The sequence below is a fragment of the Equus asinus genome, chromosome 15 (assembly GCF_041296235.1).
Source record: "Equus asinus isolate D_3611 breed Donkey chromosome 15, EquAss-T2T_v2, whole genome shotgun sequence".
Lineage (NCBI taxonomy): Eukaryota > Metazoa > Chordata > Mammalia > Perissodactyla > Equidae > Equus > Equus asinus.
The window spans coordinates 50,651,154-50,671,249 of NC_091804.1; the positions used below are offsets into that span (position 1 = coordinate 50,651,154).

A 20,096-nucleotide genomic window follows, 5' to 3' on the forward strand; every position below is an offset into this window, starting at 1 on the left:
GGCGCCGCGGGCCGCGGGCCTGGCCCGAGGGTCTCCGGGGTCTCGGGTAAAGCAGGAGTGCGCAAGCGCGCCGGTGGGGAGAAGGGGCCCGGCTCGTCGCGGACTCGCCGTGGAGCTGCAGGGCGCGGCCGCCCGCGGTCCGCCTTTCCCGGCCCCTTCCGTCGGCTCTCCCTGCCCTGCGTGTCCCTGGGCCTGTCTTAAAGCAAATCCTGGGAAGTTACTGGCTTTCCATCTACAGAGACTTCAGGACGTTCCCCTAATGTAACTGATAAGGACGTTCTAAGAAAGTTAACCTCCGGGTCGTCGTTGCACCTAACAGGTGTGGCAGCAGCACCTCGTTCCGCTCACATTCCCACGTGGTTATGACGACGTCTCCTTTCTCTCAGGGCGTGACTTGACTTTTGCTTCTTCGTACTTTATCTTTGGAAGGGGTGTTTGCTGAAATTCCTAGTAGATGGTTTTCTTCTTTAGCCAATAGTCCAGGGTGCCGCTCTAGTTCTTTGCTCATCTTAGTTCTTTATAGACTTATTTGTCACATGCCCCTTTTTTCCTTCTTTCTTCCTGGGTCTCACTAAAGAACAGCACATGTGCAGAGCACTGCACGGAATCGTAAGGGCGCTCCCTAAGTTTGCGGAGCAGACTCCCGTGTCACCAGCAAACACCTCAAGGAAGGGGGTCACCCATCCTTTGTGCCACTAGTCCCTCTGGAGGGCATGTCCATGTCCCTGTGCGATGATGAGAGCTGGCACCTCCGGGTGCTGCTTGCTCTGCGCCAGGCACTGTTTCTAGAGTGTTGTGGTATGAACGTGTGTGCAGCCCCACCAGCTTGGTTCAGAGGACGAAGCTGGGCCACTTGGCAGTCTGGCTCTGAGACAGCCCCTGACCACTGTCCTTTCCAGTGCTGCTTCCTGTGTCGGCGTTAGGCCTCTCTGCCGAGTCCCACAAACACCCACCTTGCCATCCTGGGACTAAGTTATTGTCTTGCATTTGCTGGGGGGTTGTAAAAATAAAGTAGGCAATATTGAAGCAGCATTTGACCCCCACTTTGCCACAGTCCCCTCCCCATTCTGAGAGGCTGTCGTTGTCACACTTTGGTGTGTGTCTCTCTCGTATGCGTGTTCTTTACAGGCATATGTGTGTCCATAAGTAGTACTTGTCTGTGCTTTGTTCTCTCAGTAAGTTCATTCTGCAACTTGCAGTTCTCACTAAGCACGTTTGTGGGAGACAGGCTGATATTTATAGGACTAGTTGTTTGTTTTAATTTCTGTATCTCCCCTCAGATGAATATGCCACATTTTACTTAATCTGTTCCTTTCTGATGTTTCCCAATTTTTACTTATTACAGTGTGCTGTGAAATTCCTAGTTCCTGTCTTCTTTTGTACCTGATGAGAATTTCCCTAGTGTGTAGCCAGCATGGAGGGTTGTGCACGTTTTCTGGTCTTGTTGGCGTAGGGTCCCTAGTCCCTACTCTTCCCCACACTTGCCCTCAGTAACATTATCTGACTGCAGATTTGCGCCCATTGAAAGCTGGGAAAATGGTATCTCGACTGAATCTGTATTTCTTTGGTTACTAGCGAGATTGAGCATCTTTTCATATGTTTGTTATAACTTAATCTCTGTATTTCATTCTTCTTATCTGTAAAACAGATGAGAATCATCTTTCACAGTTGTTGGGAGGATGGAGTGCATTAATATGTGCAAAGAATTTAGAGTGGTACCTAACGTGAGCACACAGGAAATTTTTAGTTTTTATCTTGTTATTGTAAAGTAAAATCAGATACAGGAAGTAAATACATAGTATAGGGAATTATTGGAACACCCTAATAATCACCACTCATATCAAAACTACACGTTTGCTGACCACCCCAGAAGCCCCTCCTGCACCTCACCAAATACAGTCTTCCTCCTCCAAAAATAACCACTATCCTGACTTTTATGATAATGCCTCCTCATGTTTTTTATGGTTTATTTCTCAAGGGTAGCTGTGGTGTAGACACTGTAATCTTGCTCACGTTTAAGCCTGCTGTGTCTCGATCTGGTGGTGTACACCCTTCTGCCTGCCCTTCCTGGCCTCACAGCCTCACTGTTGAAGGGCCTGACTCTGACCTGTCCTCACACACGGCTGGTGCAGCCCCGTGTGTCCGTCTGTGTGCTGCAAGCTGGCACCTGGACCCAGGGACTTGGTTACACTCAGGTCCTCGCCCTTTGGCAAGGCTCCAGGTGCTTGTTCTTTCATCAGGAGCACCTCACCTCACAGCGGGTTTTCTTTGGGGCTGTTAGCAGCCACTGAAGCTCAGTGCCTAGACCCACTGCTTCACTGGGGATCGCAGAATAGAGGTCTTTTAACTGTATCTGTTCATTTCATTTATTAGCTGGCATGTTAGAAAGAGACGCTTTCCCTTGTCTACAACTTGGCTGCCTGGTACAGTTCATACAGAAAAGGTGGGTTGCATGCTGGATTTTCCTGTTTTGTTTACTTAGTTCCCAAGGTAATGATTTGGTTCTCTTGTATCCTGAGAAGGTGATGAATTAGCTTTCAAAAGAATGCTTAATATCTTTACGGACTCACGGATTTAAATATATTTGATGAATTTCAACCTATTGAGATTCTGGTCCTTGTTGAGGCTCAAATATCCCACCTTTGGCAAGTGGGATCCTCGTTGGCTCCTGTGTCCTTTTGACGTGGCCCAGTGGTGGCTGATGGGGAGTCAGCATGTTCCACACTCATCCGTGCTTTTCCTGCCTCAGACCTGGAATCAGCCATGTCTCCAAGAAACCCTGGTTTCTTTTGATGAGAGATGGTATCTCAAGACCCACGGTGCGGGCACTGGGATGCTCCCTCTTGCTGGGTCGGTCATTGTCCTGGGTCTCCAGTGGGTGGAGCTAGGAAGTATAGGTGGACACACATGTATGTATGTGTGAGTGTATATATACACATACCATGTATCTCTGTTTTTAAGGACAAAATACCTTATGAATTCATCTGGATAGTTCCAATTTAAACTGAGGACTGCAGTGTTTTATTTAGTATTTTCTGGATCACATCTCTGCCCTGGATTTCCTTCTCCACCCAGGATTCTGGTGCTCAAGGACACAGGGGTTGATGGATTCCAAGTGTCCCCTAATTATGTATTTGTCGCATCCCATTTTACACACAGATGACACTCTCAGAATAACAGCACTCGTTCTTCAGTCGCGATGATTGAAGACTGTTTACAATGTTTTTACATGTACTCCCTCCATTCTCCCCGCCGTTATTATGATTGCACTAGAGCTGCACCGTCAGATCATATGGCCATCGTGTACCTTCATCTCCCTCCTACCCTCAGCCTCACTTCTGAAAGGAACTAGAAGGAAGGTGCTTTGTGCTCACCATCAGTCCATATGTTGGTGTCTTTCTAGTTATTTTGATTGTCTGAGGCTCATGTTCTAGTAGATTCCCCAGGAAGGGCTCACGGGAATACAAGAATACTATGTTTTATTGCGCTTTGCAGATACTGCGTTTTTTACAATTTGAAGGGTTTGTGGCAACGCTGCATCGAGTAACTCTGTTGGCACCATTTCCCCTACAGCATTTGCTCATCTTGTGTCTCTGTGTCACATTTTTGTAATTCTCACTATATTTCAAACTTTTTCATTGATATTATATTTGTTATGGTGGTCAGTGATCTTTGATGTTACTGTTGTAGTTGTTTTGGGGTGCCATAATCTGCACCCATGAAAGACAGTGAACTTAATCGATCAATGTTGTGTGTGTTCTGACTGCTCCGTGAACCTACCGTTCCCCTGTCTCTGTCCTTCTCCTTGGGTCCCCCTATTCCTTGAGACACGGCAATATTGAAATTAGTCCAGTTAATAACCTTACAATGGCCTTTAAGTGTTCAAGTAAAAGGGAGAGTCGTGTGTCTCTTACTTTAAATCAAAAGCTAGAAATGATTGAGCTCAGTGAGGAAGGCATGTGGAAAACCGAGATAGGCCGAAAGCTAGCTTCTTGTGCCAAACAACCAAGTTGTGAATGTAAAAGAAAAATTGTTGGAGGAAATTAAAAGTGAACACACGAATGATGAGAAAGAGAAACAGCCTTATTGCTGGTATGGAGGAAGTTTTAGTGGTCTGGATAGAAGATCAAACCAGCCACGACGTTCCCTTAAGCCAAAGCCTAATCCAGAGCAAGGCCCTAACTCTCTTCAATTCCGTGAAGGCTGAGAGAGGCGAGGAAGCTGCAAAAGAAAAGCTTGAAGCTGGCAGGGGTTGATCCATGAAGTTTAAGGAGAGAAGCCATCTCTCCATGACATAAAAGTGCAAGGGGAAGCAGCAAGTGCTGATGGAGAAGATCCAGATAAGATAATTTAATGAAGCTGGCTATTACTAAACAACAGATTTTCAGTGTAGACAAAAGAGCCTTCTGTTGGAAGCCTGGACTTTCATAGCTAGAGAGGAGAAGTCAGTGCCTGGCTTCAAAGCTTCAAAGGACAGGCTGACTTTCTTGTTAGGGGCTCATGTAGCTGGTGACTTGAAGGTGAAGCCAATGCTCGTTTACCATTCCAAAAACCCTAGGGCCCTTAAGAATCATGCTAAATCTACTCTTTCTGTGCTCTAAATGGAACAGCAAAGCCTGGATGACAGCACATCTGTTTACAACATGGTTTACTGAATGTTTTAAGCCCACTGTTGAGACCTGCTCAGAAAAAAAGATTTCTTTCAAAATATTACTGCTCACTGACAATGCTCCTGGTCGCCCAAGAGCTCTGATGGAGGTGTACAGTGAGATTAATGTTGTTTTCCTGCCTGCTAACACAATGTCCACTCTGCAGCCCATGGATCAAAGAGTAATTTCGACTTTCAAGTCTTTTTATTGAAAAAATACGTTTAGTAAGCCTGTAGATTACATAGATAGCAATTCCTCTGATGGATCTGGGCAAAGTAAACTGAAAACCTGGAAAGGAGCCACCATTCTGGATGCCATTAAGAACATTCCTGATTCAGATTAAAGAGCTTCTTCAAGGCAAATGAAAACAGGATTGAAACAAAAAAACAACCCACTAACTGGGAAAAAATATTTGCAAGTCATATATCTGACAAAGGCTTAATATCCATAATATATAAAGAACTCTCGCAACTCAACAACAAAACATCAAACAACCCAATCAAAAAATGGGCTGGAGACATGAACAGACATTTCTCCAAAGAAGATATACTGATGGCCAATAGGCACATGAAAAGATGCTCATCATCGCTGATCATCAGGGAAATGCAAATCAAAACTACACTAAGATATCACCTTACACCCGTTAGAATGACAAAAATATCTAAAACTAATAGCAACAAATTTTGGAGAGGTTGCGGAGAAAAAGGAACCCTCATACACTGCTGGTGGGAATGCAAACTGGTGCAGCCACTATGGAAAACAGTATGGAGATTCCTCAAAAAATTAAAAATAGAACTACCATATGATCCAGCCATCCCACTACTGGGTATTTATCCAAAGAGCTTGAAGTCAGCACTCCCAAAAGTCCTGTGCACCCCAATGTTTATTGCAGCACTGTTTACAATAGCCAAGACGTGGAAGCAGCCTAAGTGTCCAGCAACAGACGAATGGATAAAGAAGATGTGGTACATATATACAATGGAATACTACTCAGCTGCAAAAAAGAACAAAATCATTCCATTTGCAATAACATGGATGGATCTTGAGAGAATTATGTTAAGTGAAATAAGCCAGCGAGAGAAAGATAATCTGTGTATGACTCCACTCATATGAGGAATTTAAAATTATGGACTAAGAACAGTTTAGTGGATACCAGGGGAAAGGTGGGGTGGGGGGTGGGCACAAAGGGTGAAGTGGTGCACCTACAACATGACTGACAAACATTAATGTACAATTGAAATTTCACAAGATTGTAACCTATCAATAACTCAGTAAAAAAAAACATTCCTGATTCACGGGAAGAGGTCACAATACCAACACGAACAGGAGTTTGGAAGATGTTGATTCCAGCTCTCGTGGATGACTTCGAGGGGTTCAAGACTTCAGTGGAGGAAGTAACTGCAGATGTGATGGAAACAGCAAGAGGAGTAGAATTAGAAGTGGAGCCTGAAGCTGTGACTGAATTGCTGCAATCTCACAATAAAACTCTTAACGGATGAGGAGTTGCTTCTTATGGATGAGCAAAGGAAGTAGTATCTCGAGATGGAACCTCCTCCTGGTGAAGATGCTGTGAAGACTGTGGAAGTGATGACAAGGGACTTGGACTGTGACATGGACTTACTTGATGAAGCAGCGGCAGGTTTGAGGGGCTGATGACAGTTTTGAAAGAAGTCTGCTGCGGGTAAGATGCTGTGAAACAGCGTTGCACGCTACAGACAAATCGTTCATGAGGGGAAGAGTCAGTCAAGGTGGCCAACTTCATTGTTGTCTTCTTTTAAGAGATTACCACAGCCACCCCCATCCTCAGCAACCACCACCCTGATCAGGCAGCAGCCATCAACACCGAGGCAGGACCCTGCACCAGCGGAAAGAATATGACTTGCTGAAGGCTTGACAATGGCTAGCACTTTTAGTAACAATGTATTTTTTTTTTGAGGAAGATTAGCTTTGAGCTAATCCTCCTCTTTTTGCTGAGGAAGACTGGCCCTGAGCTAACATCCGTGCCCATCTTCCTCTACGTTATACATGGGATGCGTACCACAGCATGGCTTTTTGCCAAGCAGTGCCATGTCCGCACCTGGGATCCGAACCGGTGAACCCCGTGCCACCGAGAAGCGGAACGTGTGAACTTAACCGCTGTGCCACCAGGCCGGCCCCAGTAACAATGTATTTTTTTTTTTAAGTAAAAATACCTTTAATGGAGATTCTAAAGTTTTCTAAGCAATCCATATTTAGATACATAGAAGACATTTACAGCCAGCACTTTTTTTTCCCAGAGCCTTCATTGCGACAAACGTCAACAAAAAAAATATGGCAGTCTTGTATTTTAAGCTCACGCTTTTGGGGATACATTCTCAGGTCTTCTTTAACGTGGGAACTGCAAATATAACGGCCATTACATGGTAATGGGAGTTAAAGAATGTGGAGTCCTCATGGAAAGATTAGAACACACTTTTCTATTAGTATGTTTGATTCTAATAATGCCATGCTGTGAGTGCACTGGCTCTTCTTCACTTTGTAAATGTAACTGGGCTATGTGAAATTTGCTATCAACAGATCAAGATTTTGGAGTTTCAGTAATGGATGAAAACGGTCTCGATTCAACTTTTATTACCCTCATCATGAGTACGCAGGGTGTGCAGACAAAAGCTTTTTGTCAGCTAACTATATGAAAAGATAAACACTGTAATAATTCATGTGATCCAAAATGGGCAAAAGCAAAAGACTACCTTCCCCTCAAGAAGAAGAATTTCAGACCTGTGCAAAGGGCAACAATACTGATAAAAAAATTGTGTTTACTTAGAAGCATTCGGAATGTCAACAAAACAGTTGCAACTTTTTTTTTTCAATTACAGAGTGGTGTTCAGTTAACAGAACAACAATTATTTCGTATAAGCTGCATGAGAGACAACTGAAGATGAAAAAACTACCATCCCCATATATAACTAATTTGTGCTGTGCACCGACAAGAACCTGCTTTAAATTTCCGTGCCAATTTACAACCCCCATACTGTACCAGGCAAGGTTAGTGGCTATTGAAAATACCACCAGGACAGGGCTATCTAAAGACATATTCGGTAGTGTGTTAACTATACAAAAAAAGACACTGTACAGTTTAAAAACAAATCCTACACAGCCTTACATTTCAATTTTTTTCTTTAAAAGGAGTGAGTTGTGTACAGGGGGGCTAAATGCTTTATAGACAAGGAAAAAAAACCTATGCTAGAACCAGCTTATTCATCATCATCATCTTCTTCATCTTCATCATCTTCCTCCTCCTCCTCTTCATCTTCCTCGTCTTCCTCCTCTTCCTTCTTTTTCTTGCTTTTTTCAGCCTTGACGACTCCCTTTTTCGCTGCATCAGGTTTTCCTTTAGCTCGGTATGCAGCAATATCCTTTTGGTAGTTCTCCTTCAGCTTAGCAGCCTTCTTTTCATAAGGCTGCTTGTCATCTGCAGCAGTGTTAGTCCACGTCTCTTCCAGTTTCTTTGCAACATCACCAATGGATAGGCCAGGATGCTCTGCTTTGATTTTTGGGCGATACTCAGAGCAAAACAAGAAAAAGGCCGAAGGAGGCCTCTTAGGTGCATTGGGATCCTTGAACTTCTTTTTTGTTTCCCCTTTAGGAGGGGTATAAGTTTTCATTTCTCTTTCATAACGGGCCTTGTCCGCCTTTGCCATGTCTTCAAATTTTCCCTCCTCTTTAGCAGACATGGTCTTCCACCTCTCTGAGCACTTCTTAGAAAACTCTGAGAAGTTGACTGAAGCATCTGGGTGCTTCTTCTTGTGCTCCTCCCAGCAAGTTTGCACAAAGAATGCATATGGTGACATTTTGCCTCTTGGCTTCTTAGGATCTCCTTTGCCCATGTTTAATTATTTTTCCTCAGCGAGGCACAGAGTCGCCCAGTGCCCGTCTGGCTCTCACTTGCCCCGGCGCTGTCTCTGGGGCTCAATGTACTGCAATGGCTGTCAGTAACAATGTATTTTTTAATTAAGGAATGTACATTGTATTTTTAGACATAATGCTATTGCACACTTCATAGATTACAGTATAGTGTAGACATAACTTTTATATGCACTGGGAAAGCAAAGACTTCGTGTCACTCGCTTTTTGCGATATCCGCTTTATTGCGGTGGTCTGGAATGGAGCCCGCAACATCTCCGAGGTGTGCCTGTACTGTTCCCGGAGATCTGGAATCTTGATAAGTTTTTGTTTGTCTTTTATAGTTGAAGGTCAATTTTGTTGGATATAAAATTCTTTGCTCACGTTACTTTCCTTGAATATTTTAAATATGTTCCTCCATTTTCTTCAGACATAAAGTATTTTTGAAAAGTTTAGTAGTAATCTCATTTTATTTCCTTGTAAATCACGTGCTCTAAAAGTGTGAGGTAAGGGTCCAGCCTCATTCTCTTGCATGTGGACGTCCAGTGTCCCAGCATCGTGTGTTGAAAAGAACATCCCTTCCCCCTTGAATGGTCATGGCACCCTTATCAAAAATCTATTGGTTATATATGTGAGGGTTTATTTCTGAGCGCTGCCTTCTATTTTGTTGATCTATGTGTCTGTTCTTGTGCCAGTGCCACACCGTTTTGATTACTGTAGCTTTATATTAAGTTTTGAAGTCAGGACGTGGTAGTGCTGCAGCATTTGCTCTTTTCAGATTCTTTTGGGTATTCAGGATCCTTCGGAATTCCATATGAGTTTTAAAATCTGCTTGTTCCTTTCGGCATAAAAGACAATTGGGATTTTGATAGGGGTTGCATTGAATCTGTAGACCAATGTGGGGAGTATTGCCATCCCAGCAGTGATCCATGAGCAGGGAGTGTCTTTCCATTGATTTAGGTCTTCTTTAATTTCTTTCAATGGTATTTTGTGGTTCACAAGCCTTGGTTAAATTTATTTCTGAGTATTTTATTCACTTTGATGCTATTATAAATGAAATTATTAATTGCGTTTTTAAATTGTGCATTGCTAATGTATTAAAATGCAACTGATTTTTGTATAACATTGCAGAATTCATTTGTTAACTCTAATAGAATTTTTTGTGGATTATTTAGGGTTTTCTATGTATACAATCATGTCGTTGGCAAATGGGGATAATTCTTCTTCCTTTCCAATTTGGATGGCTTTTACTTCTTTTTCTTGCTTAGTTGGCTTGCTAGAACTTCCCGTACAGTGTTGAGTAAAAGTGGCAAGAGGGGACATCCTCGTCTTGCGCCTGCCCTCGAAGGGAGAGCTGCCAGCCTCCCACTGCCAAGTGTGTGGTGGCTGTGGGCTCCCGTCATCAGGTTGAGGCAGTTTCTTCTGTTGCTGATTTGTGGAGTGTTTTTATCATGAAGGAGTGTTGGATTGTTTTTCAGATGCCTTCTGTGTATCAGTTGACATGATCATGTGTTTTTTTCCTTCATTCTGTTAATATGCTGTATTACATTGAATGATTTTTCATATATTGAGCCACCTTTGTGTTCCTGGAATAATCATACTTAGTCTTGGTGTAAAGTCCTTTTAATATGCTGCTGGGTTCAGTTTGCTAGTTTTTTGTTGAGGGTGTTTGCCTCTATCCTATCCCAATAAAGGGCTGTTTATCTATTGTTTCCTTTTCTTGTGAAATCGTAGTCTGCCTTGGTCTCGGTAATACTGGCCTCATCGAATGAGTTAGGAAGTATTCTCCATTTGGGGGAAGAGTTTGAGAAGGACTCGTGTTAATTCTTCTTCAAGTCTTTGATAGAATTCACCCGTGAAGCCATCTGGTCCTGAAATTTGTTATTGTTGGAAGTTTTTTGATTAATGACTCAATTTCTTTATTTGTTATAGGTCTATTCAGATTTTCTGTTTCTCCTTGAGTTAGCTTTGGTAGCTTGTGTTTTTAGGAATTTGTCCTTTTCATCTAGGGTATATAATTGTTCATACTATTCTCTTACCATCCTGTTTATTTCTGTAGGGTCAGTAGTAATGTCCCCACTTTCTTTCCTGATTTTACTTATTTGAGTGTTCTCTTTTTTTTTCTTGGTCAGCCTAGCTAAAGGTTTGTCAAAGCCTCGGCTTTGGTGGCACGGGAAGGTCCATTCCTCCTTCACTGTTGAAGGACGGTTTTGCCAGATGGGGAATTCTTGGCTGACAGTGTTTTTCTTTCAGGATTCTAAGTGTGCCGTCCCACTGCCCTCTGGCCTCCCTAGTTCCTGGTGGGAAGTCGACGCTCATCCTTACTGAGGCTCCTGGTACGCGGAGAGTCACTTCTCTTCTGCTACTCTGCAGGCTCTCTGTGTCTCTCATTGTGGATCTCTGTTTGTACTCCTTCCAGTTAATTGAACTTCTTCAACTTGTAGATTCATATCTTTCATCAAATTTGAAAACTTTTCAGCCATTATTCTTCAATTCTGCAGATATTCTTCTGCTCCTTTCACCCCCTCCTCTGGGCTCCATTATGCATTTTTGGTTTCCTGTGGTTTTGGCCTTTGACTATGTCTTGTATTTTTTCTTGATAGCTGAGCGTGACATCCTGGGTGACAGGAGCTGCTGTAAATGGGCCGTTAGTGATGGGGGTCACAGTCCTCTGGTCAGACCTCAGTCTGTGGTGAACCCCTGCCCACAACCGTGAATGTCCTATGTGCTTCTCACTCATGCACACACACCCCCCTCAGGCAGAGCGGGACGGCTAGAGTGCGTTGGGTCCGGGCGTTCCCCTAAGCCCCAGTTCAGTTAGGCTCCAATAAAACCCCGTCAGGTTAGGCCCTGGTTAGCTGCTCTCCCCTGAGGCTAGGCCTTGTGAAGGAGAGCAGTGTGGACGGCGTGTTCCGGAACGGTTCCTTCCCTCCTCTGCCAGAGCATGAGGGGCCGTTCTCCAGCACGCACCATGAGCGCCCGCTGGAGCTCCTGCCGCAGCGCTCACAGAAGTGTGGGCCGCAACTCACCCCAGTGGGCTTCGCCTCTCAGACTTGCCCACTGGCCCCCAGCGACCGTCAGCCATGCTCGGGGTTCCTTTCTGGCGCTGGGTCCTGGGGTGGTTCGTGCTCCGGTCGCTGTGACTCTGTATTTGCCTGCTGGTCTCCAAATTTGGGACAGCACTTGGCCCTGTGACTTCACTTCTCTTACAGATCTAAGAAGGTGGTTGATTTTTCAGTGTGTTCAGCTTTTCACGTGTTATCAGGACAGGGTAACTTCCCAGCTTCTGACAAGCCAGCCTGGAGGCCGGAAGCGTCCCACCTAGGACGTTTTCATTTCAGTCATTGACTTTTTAACTCTGGAATTTCCATTTGATTCCTTTTGTATAATTTTCACTTCTCTTCTGAGATTCTCTATTTCTTGAATCATTGTCATTATATTCATTTAATTCTTTGAACTTACTTACATTATCTGCTTTGAAGTCTTTGCTAGATTCAACATCTGGGCCCACTCAGTCAGATTCTGTCTACTACTTTTTTTCCTAAATATGGGTCACACTTTCCTGTTTGCATTAATTGTAAAGTTTTACTGAAACTGGATATTTCAGATGCTATATATAGCATCTCTGTATAGTAACTCTGGATTCTGAACTGCTTTCCTGAGTGTTTTGGTTTATTTTAGTACATTTTCTGGACCTAAATTACAAAAATTTCATTTTCAGGGTCTCGCTGTTAAGTACTTGGCTGGCCCGATGCCCGCTCCACCTGGGCCAGTGCCCCAAGCCATCAGTGCTGTCACTTTTCTCCGTTAGTTTTTACAAGGCTCACCCTTTTGGCTCCAAGGCCCCTGCCCCACTTCCACCCTCTGCTGCTCTGTTTGCAGCCCTGAGCTGTTGACACTCCTGTTTGCTGGTCCAGGGCTGGGCAGGGAGCAGCCCCCAGTGTGAAGGCTGCAGACCCTCCCCATGTTCTGTCCCCAAACTGGGCAGTTTTTAAAGAATAATCATTTCTCGGTGGCTTGTCTGCTTTAGTCGATTTCCACAGCTCTGAAGCTGTGAATTTTGTAATTTTGCTCAGCTTTAGCCTTGTTTTTCTGTGGGGAGGATTTTACCATCTCTGTACGTGGCTGTGGCTAGAACTCACCACCTTCTTTGTAGTTGCAAATGCTTTTTTTCAGGTTCAAGTTTTTACTTATTCTGGAACGTCTTTCCATGAAAGTTGTGAGGTGGTTGGTTGAGTTGGGGTGTTTTTTTATAGAAAACCAATTTTTTTCTTACTGTTTTTTTAAAGATTGGCACCTGAGCTAACATCTGTTGCCAATCTTTTTTCTTTTTTTTCTTCTTCTCCCCAGAGTCCCCCAGGTCATAGTTGTATATTCTAGTTGTAGGTCGTTCTGGCCCTGCTTTGAGGGACGCCGCCTCAGCACGGCCTGATGAGCGGTGCCGTGTCCACGCCCAGGATCCAAACCGGCGAATCCCTGGGCTGCCAAAGCCAAGTGCGCAAATTTAACCACTTGGGCACGGGGCTGGTCCCAGGAGACCAATTTGTAGCTTTTTCCTTGTGAAATCCATAATCCATCTGTTTCTGACTTTGTAATGCTTCCCCTGTCCTGTGTGAAGTTTCTGTGTGCATGGGGCTCTTCCTGGGTGCTCTTTTCATTCCACTGATCAATTTGCCCATTCTCTTAGGTTTTTTTTTTTTTTTTTAAAGATTGACGCCTGAGCTAACAACTGTTGCCAATCTTTTTTTTTTTTTGCTTTCTCTCCTCAAATCCCCTCAGTACATAGTTGTATATCTTAGTTGTGAGTCCTTCTAGTTGTGGCATGTGGGACGCTGCCTCAACATGGCCTAAGGAGCAGTGTCATGTCCGCGCCCAGGATCCGAACCAGCAAAACCCTGGGCCGCCGAAGCGGAGCATGTGAACTTAACCACTTGGCCACAGGGCGTGCCCCTCTCGTAGTTTTAAATTCATTTTATGGATATGCCACTAACTACTCCCCATGGTTGGAAATTTAGGTTATTTCCAAATCTTTTGTATTTGGTTAATATACTTGTGGCTAAATCTTTGCATACTTTCATTATTATTTTTTTTAGGATCATTTCTTAAAAGGACTTGCTGGGTTAAAGAGTAATATACCAAATTTTAAGGCTTCTAATGTCACCGAGGATTCCTGCAGAAAGGTTTACTTAGTGGTGTCTGTGGCTGTATGGACGTGTGTGTGCATGTGTGTGCGTGGGTTGAATTCACCCCTGGGTTGCCCTGCCCTTCCGAACACGCTGTTTTGCTGCTCAGCTGAACAGGGCTTTCAGCTATAGAGTCTCCATGGCAGTGTACGTTTGGGGCCCAGTCTTGCAGCTGCTGGTGCCACTCGGTCATTGGCAGTGGCCTGGGTGCCTGAGGACAGTCGTTGTGAGAAGGAGGTGCCTGGAATCCTGCTGGGGGAGGTGTCGGAGGCCATCTTTCTCCACCATGGGAGGGCACCATGGAAACTCTTTCCATTTCCTCTCCATTGTCTTCGCCACCGATTCCTGCCTAGAAAGACAGCCATGGCCAACATTGGCTCCATGTCACAGAGTAAATGCCAGCCCTCGATTGCTCTTGTTGGGTTAGAACAGCTTCCTCTTGAAGTTACGGCACAGTGGAAGTCAGTGTGTGGTTGGTTTCTTCATGTCTTTATTTGGCAAAATTGAAGATGGCAGGCCTTGGTCCCCACACTTCCTCCTCCTCCTCCTCCTCTTCTTCCTCCTCCTCCTCCTTTCTTCTCCCCACCCCACCCCCGTCTCTCTCGGTTTTGGTTTTACTTTCACTGGTTCACTGATACTAAGAGTTAAGGCACCAGTATGAGAACTGGATTCTCCCAGTCACTTTGTGGGGACTCAGTCCTGTGCGCACACACCTGCCTTCACTGTCTGTTCATCTCTGATGGAGAGGCACTGGGGACCTAGAGTCACAGGGCCGTCTGCTGGCCATGTGGTTTCTCTAACCCAGAAGGCTGGGGAGTGACACGAAGCATCTTGTCCTCTGTGTAGCCAGATCCACCCCCAGAGAAAGCATGAGAGTGCAAGAGGGCACAAGCACACAAGTGTGTGTGTCTGTGTACATTATATACCTGTGCATGTGTGCATGCATGGGTGTGTATGTATACGTGTGTGTGCGCAGGTGTGCCTGTGCATAGGTGTGTGTGCATGGGTGTGCATGTATACGTGTGTGTGCGCAGGTGTGCCTGTGCATAGGTGTTTGTGTGCATGGGTGTGTATGTATACGTGTGTGTGCGCAGGTGTGCCTGTGCATAGGTGTTTGTGTGCATGGGTGTGCATGTATACGTGTGTGTGCGCAGGTGTGCCTGTGCATAGGTGTGTTTGTGTGCATGGGTGTGTATGTATACGTGTGTGTGCGCAGGTGTGCCTGTGCATAGGTGTGTGTGCATGGGTGTGTATGTATACGTGTGTGTGCGCAGGTGTGCCTGTGCATAGGTGTGTTTGTGTGCATGGGTGTGTATGTATACGTGTGTGTGCGCAGGTGTGCCTGTGCATAGGTGTGTGTGCATGGGTGTGTATGTATACGTGTGTGTGCGCAGGTGTGCCTGTGCATAGGTGTGTGTGCATGGGTGTGTATGTATATGTGTGTGTGCGCAGGTGTGCCTGTGCATAGGTGTGTGTGCATGGGTGTGCATGTATACGTGTGTGTGCGCAGGTGTGCCTGTGCATAGGTGTTTGTGTGCATGGGTGTGTATGTATACGTGTGTGTGCGCAGGTGTGCCTGTGCATAGGTGTGTGTGCGTGCATGGGTGTGTATGTATACGTGTGTGTGCGCAGGTGTGCCTGTGCATAGGTGTGTGTGTGTGCATGGGTGTGTATGTATACGTGTGTGTGCGCAGGTGTGCCTGTGCATAGGTGTGTGTGCATGGGTGTGTATGTATACGTGTGTGTGCGCAGGTGTGCCTGTGCATAGGTGTGTGTGTGTGCATGGGTGTGTATGTATACGTGTGTGTGCGCAGGTGTGCCTGTGCATAGGTGTGTTTGTGTGCATGGGTGTGCATGTATACGTGTGTGTGCGCAGGTGTGCCTGTGCATAGGTGTGTGTGCATGCATGGGTGTGTATGTATACGTGTGTGTGCGCAGGTGTGCCTGTGCATAGGTGTGTTTGTGTGCATGGGTGTGTATGTATACGTGTGTGTGCGCAGGTGTGCCTGTGCATAGGTGTGTGTGCATGGGTGTGCATGTATACGTGTGTGTGCGCAGGTGTGCCTGTGCATAGGTGTGTGTGCATGCATGGGTGTGTATGTATACGTGTGTGTGCGCAGGTGTGCCTGTGCATAGGTGTGTTTGTGTGCATGGGTGTGTATGTATACGTGTGTGTGCGCAGGTGTGCCTGTGCATAGGTGTGTGTGCATGGGTGTGTATGTATACGTGTGTGTGCGCAGGTGTGCCTGTGCATAGGTGTGTTTGTGTGCATGGGTGTGTATGTATACGTGTGTGTGCGCAGGTGTGCCTGTGCATAGGTGTGTTTGTGTGCATGGGTGTGTATGTATACGTGTGTGTGCGCAGGTGTGCCTGTGCATAGGTGTGTGTGCATGCATGGGTGTGTATGTATACGTGTGTGTGCGCAGGTGTGCCTGTGCATAGGTGTGTTTGTGTGCATGGGTGTGTATGTATACGTGTGTGTGCGCAGGTGTGCCTGTGCATAGGTGTGTGTGCATGGGTGTGCATGTATACGTGTGTGTGCGCAGGTGTGCCTGTGCATAGGTGTGTGTGCATGCATGGGTGTGTATGTATACGTGTGTGTGCGCAGGTGTGCCTGTGCATAGGTGTGTTTGTGTGCATGGGTGTGTATGTATACGTGTGTGTGCGCAGGTGTGCCTGTGCATAGGTGTGTGTGCGTGCATGGGTGTGTATGTATACGTGTGTGTGCGCAGGTGTGCCTGTGCATAGGTGTGTGTGTGTGCATGGGTGTGTATGTATACGTGTGTGTGCGCAGGTGTGCCTGTGCATAGGGGTGTGTGTGTGCATGGGTGTGTATGTATACGTGTGTGTGCGCAGGTGTGCCTGTGCATAGGTGTGTGTGCATGGGTGTGTATGTATACGTGTGTGTGCGCAGGTGTGCCTGTGCATAGGTGTGTTTGTGTGCATGGGTGTGTATGTATACGTGTGTGTGCGCAGGTGTGCCTGTGCATAGGTGTGTGTGCATGCATGGGTGTGTATGTATATGTGTGTGTGCGCAGGTGTGCCTGTGCATAGGTGTGTGTGCATGGGTGTGTATGTATATGTGTGTGTGCGCAGGTGTGCCTGTGCATAGGTGTGTTTGTGTGCATGGGTGTGTATGTATACGTGTGTGTGCGCAGGTGTGCCTGTGCATAGGTGTGTGTGCATGCATGGGTGTGTATGTATATGTGTGTGTGCGCAGGTGTGCCTGTGCATAGGTGTGTGTGCATGGGTGTGTATGTATATGTGTGTGTGCGCAGGTGTGCCTGTGCATAGGTGTGTTTGTGTGCATGGGTGTGTATGTATACGTGTGTGCGCGCAGGTGTGCCTGTGCATAGGTGTGTGTGCATGGGTGTGTATGTATATGTGTGTGTGCGCAGGTGTGCCTGTGCATAGGTGTGTGTGCATGGGTGTGTATGTATACGTGTGTGTGCGCAGGTGTGCCTGTGCATAGGTGTGTGTGTGTGCATGGGTGTGTATGTGTATGTGTGTGTGTGCATGTTTCTGTCTGTCTCCCTCTCTCTCCCTCCCTTCAGGGCAATGCCTAGGCAGGTAGACTGGGTTCTTCTGGACTCACTTGCCGCTGATGGGCCATGTCTGAGCCCCCGCCCTCTGTGGCCCTCTCTGCAGGTTCTCCCATGGGCAGGTGGTCTCTGTGGATGAGCTGCGCCCCTTCCAAGACCCAGACCTGAGCTCTCTGAAGGCTGGCTCTGCATGTCTGGCCAAGCAGCAAGACGGCCTCTGGCACCCAGCGCGGATCACTGGTGAGGCTGCCTGTGGCCTCCTTGACAGGGCCCTTCCTTGAAAGCCCTCTCCGTGCTTCACACGTGGTGTTTTCATATGACCACTCCTTTGGTTGGGCCTGGGGACCCTGCTGTGTGCCCAAGAGGAGAAAGACCACCATTGCCTTGGCCGCACGTTGCTCCCAACTTCCACTGTGGCTTCTACCACCTGTTGAGGCTGCTGACCTGGCCTGTCTTTGTCCCCCCACCTCCAGATGTGGACAGTGGCTACTACACAGTCAAGTTTGACTCACTGCTGCTGAAGGAAGCCGTGGTAGAGGGGGACAGCATCCTGCCCCCACTGCGCACAGAGCCTGCAGGGTCCTCTGACTCAGACAGCAGCGACCCAGATGACCCCAGTTATGCCAGAGGTATGGCAGCAGCTCAGGCTCAGGGTCCCAGAAGCCAGGAGGGTAGGGACAAGGGGCAGCACTGGTAGCAGTCATCCTGAGAGGCCCCCAGCTGGTGGGGTACCCTGACTGTTAACTAGATGGTGAGAGAGCATGACTGCAGTGAGGTGGGCGGTGCTCATTAGGTGGACCCCCTGCAGAGGGGCACTAGTTGTTCCTGAGGAGGCATGGAAGCCCCCACAGGAGGTTGGGGAGATGAGAGAGTGCGTGAAGAGTCTGAGGCAGGACTGGAGACCCACAGACACAAAGACCTGGCCCTTGTCTTAAAGGAGTGCATGTGCAATGATTACAGTCCCACATGATGCAAACCTGTGGCCGTGGCAACTGGAGGGCAGGGGGCCACTGATGCAGAAGCTGCTGAGGAAGTTGATGCATGGGAGGGGACTGGTGGGACATGGAATGCAGGAAGGAGCAGCTCCTTGCAGTGGCTTCTACTTAGGGCCTGGGTGCCCTGCGGACGGAGGAGGGGCTGTGTCCAGACAGCTGGGGATGGGAGAGTTCCGGGAAGGGGCACTGGCTGGCAGTGTCCAGCCCTCCTGAGGTTCAGTTAGGATGAAGATGGGAGGTGTCCCCGTGGGATATGTTACATGAGTTGGTGGTTTCTGAAGCCCCATGTCCGTGGTGATGGAGGGGAGGACTGAGCTGAGCAGGTGAAGTCGGTGACTGCTCTCCATGAGGGGAGCGGGGCAGCTCCCCACCTGGAGAGGTAGGTCAGGGTGGGGCTGTGTTGGGAGGCAGCCATGCAACCAGGAGGGCTGGAGCAGACTGTGCCGGACTCTGCCACAAGCTCTGTCTATTGTCACGTGCCACCACCGGCCTGGGCAACCGGCAGAGAGCCCGAGGTGCTGCGGATCACGGCCCTGGCCCAGAGCCGAGCTGGAGCCCAGCCTGCTTCGTGTCCAGCTGGGCTGAGCCATTGCCCTTCATTTCCTGCAGTGATGGAGCCTGGTGCTGCCGAACATGGGACCTGCAGCTCTGCCTTCGCTGGCTGGGAGGTGCACACACGGGGTATTGGCTCCAGACTCCTTGCCAAGATGGGCTACGAGTTTGGCAAGGGTGAGTATGTGCTGCACCGGGGAAGGGAGAGTGCTGCCACCACACAGCCCAGGGGTCCAGCAGCAGTAGTACCAGCCCCGTGTGCCCCTAGGTCTGGGTCGACACTCCGAGGGCCGGGTGGAGCCCATCCACGCCGTGGTGCTGCCTCGAGGGAAGTCACTGGACCAGTGTGCAGAGATACTGCAGAAGAGGGCCAAAGGCAGCAAGGCTGGCACCAGCAGCCTCCCAAAATGCCCAGGGAGAGGGGGCAGGCCTAGGGGCCGCCCACCCCCACGTAGTGTGTTTGACTTTCTGAATGAGAAGCTGCAGGGCCAGGACCCTGAGGCCCTGGAGGCTGGGGCAGCTCCCCCGGGCAGGAAGAGCGGCACAGAAACGTACCGAGGCACCACGAGCACCAAGCGGGCCCTGAGCCTGCAGCTTTTCCAGACTGAGGAGAAGATTGAGCAGACCCAGCGGGACATCCGGGGCATTCAGGAGGCCCTTGCCCGCAACACAGGCCGGTACGTATGGGGCCGAGCTCAGGGCAGAGGGCGGGTGCCCAGCCCACGGTTCACATGCAGGACCTTACCCTAACCCGGGGGTGGCGGGCCAAGTTTGAGGAGTGTCTGGATGATTAATGGTGATGGGCAGTGGCCACAGCAGCCTGAGGGTTTCATGGCAGCGACCCAGGAGCCCACACTGAATGGTGGGCCCCTCTCTAGGCACAGCGTGATGGTGGCCCAGCTGCAGGAGAAGCTGGCGGGAGCCCGGCGGCAGCTGGGGCAGCTCCGGGCCCAGGAGGCAGGCCTGCAGCAGGAGCAGAGGAAGGCAGACACCCACAAGAAGATGACTGAGTTCTAGAGCCCCTGCGCGCACACTGGCTGAGCCCAGAGACCCCTGCTCCCGGCTGCCTCAGGAAGACCAGCTGTTGCCCAGCAACCAGGATGCCACCAGAAGAGGGGCTAGCCTCCACAGCTGGCCTGCTTGCCAGCGGGGGCGTGTGGACACTGCTGAGTGGAGATGGGCTGCAGGGATCACTCTGGACACTTACTTGCCCGTCAAGTCCACCTGCCAGTGTCTGAGGGCATCTCCTGAGCAAGGACATTAAAGTGCTTTTGTTGCGTGTCTTTCCGTGGA

The 20,096-nt window shown here is 48.0% G+C and overlaps 1 protein-coding gene and 1 pseudogene across 1 annotated transcript in view; one reads left to right on the forward strand and one right to left on the reverse strand.

Moving 5' to 3' along the window:
- Nucleotides 1-20,096, forward strand: part of ZGPAT (zinc finger CCCH-type and G-patch domain containing) — a 21,215-nt gene extending 1,119 nt beyond the window's left edge. Inside the window, exons 3-7 of the mRNA XM_014849087.3 lie at nucleotides 17,363-17,496; nucleotides 17,730-17,885; nucleotides 18,861-18,980; nucleotides 19,072-19,480; nucleotides 19,682-20,096. Of these exons, the coding sequence (XP_014704573.3) occupies nucleotides 17,363-17,496; nucleotides 17,730-17,885; nucleotides 18,861-18,980; nucleotides 19,072-19,480; nucleotides 19,682-19,820 (958 nt within the window). The 3' untranslated portion in view covers nucleotides 19,821-20,096. The remainder of the gene's footprint in view (nucleotides 1-17,362; nucleotides 17,497-17,729; nucleotides 17,886-18,860; nucleotides 18,981-19,071; nucleotides 19,481-19,681) is intronic.
- LOC106836306 (high mobility group protein B1 pseudogene) lies at nucleotides 5-14,851 on the reverse strand (annotated as a pseudogene).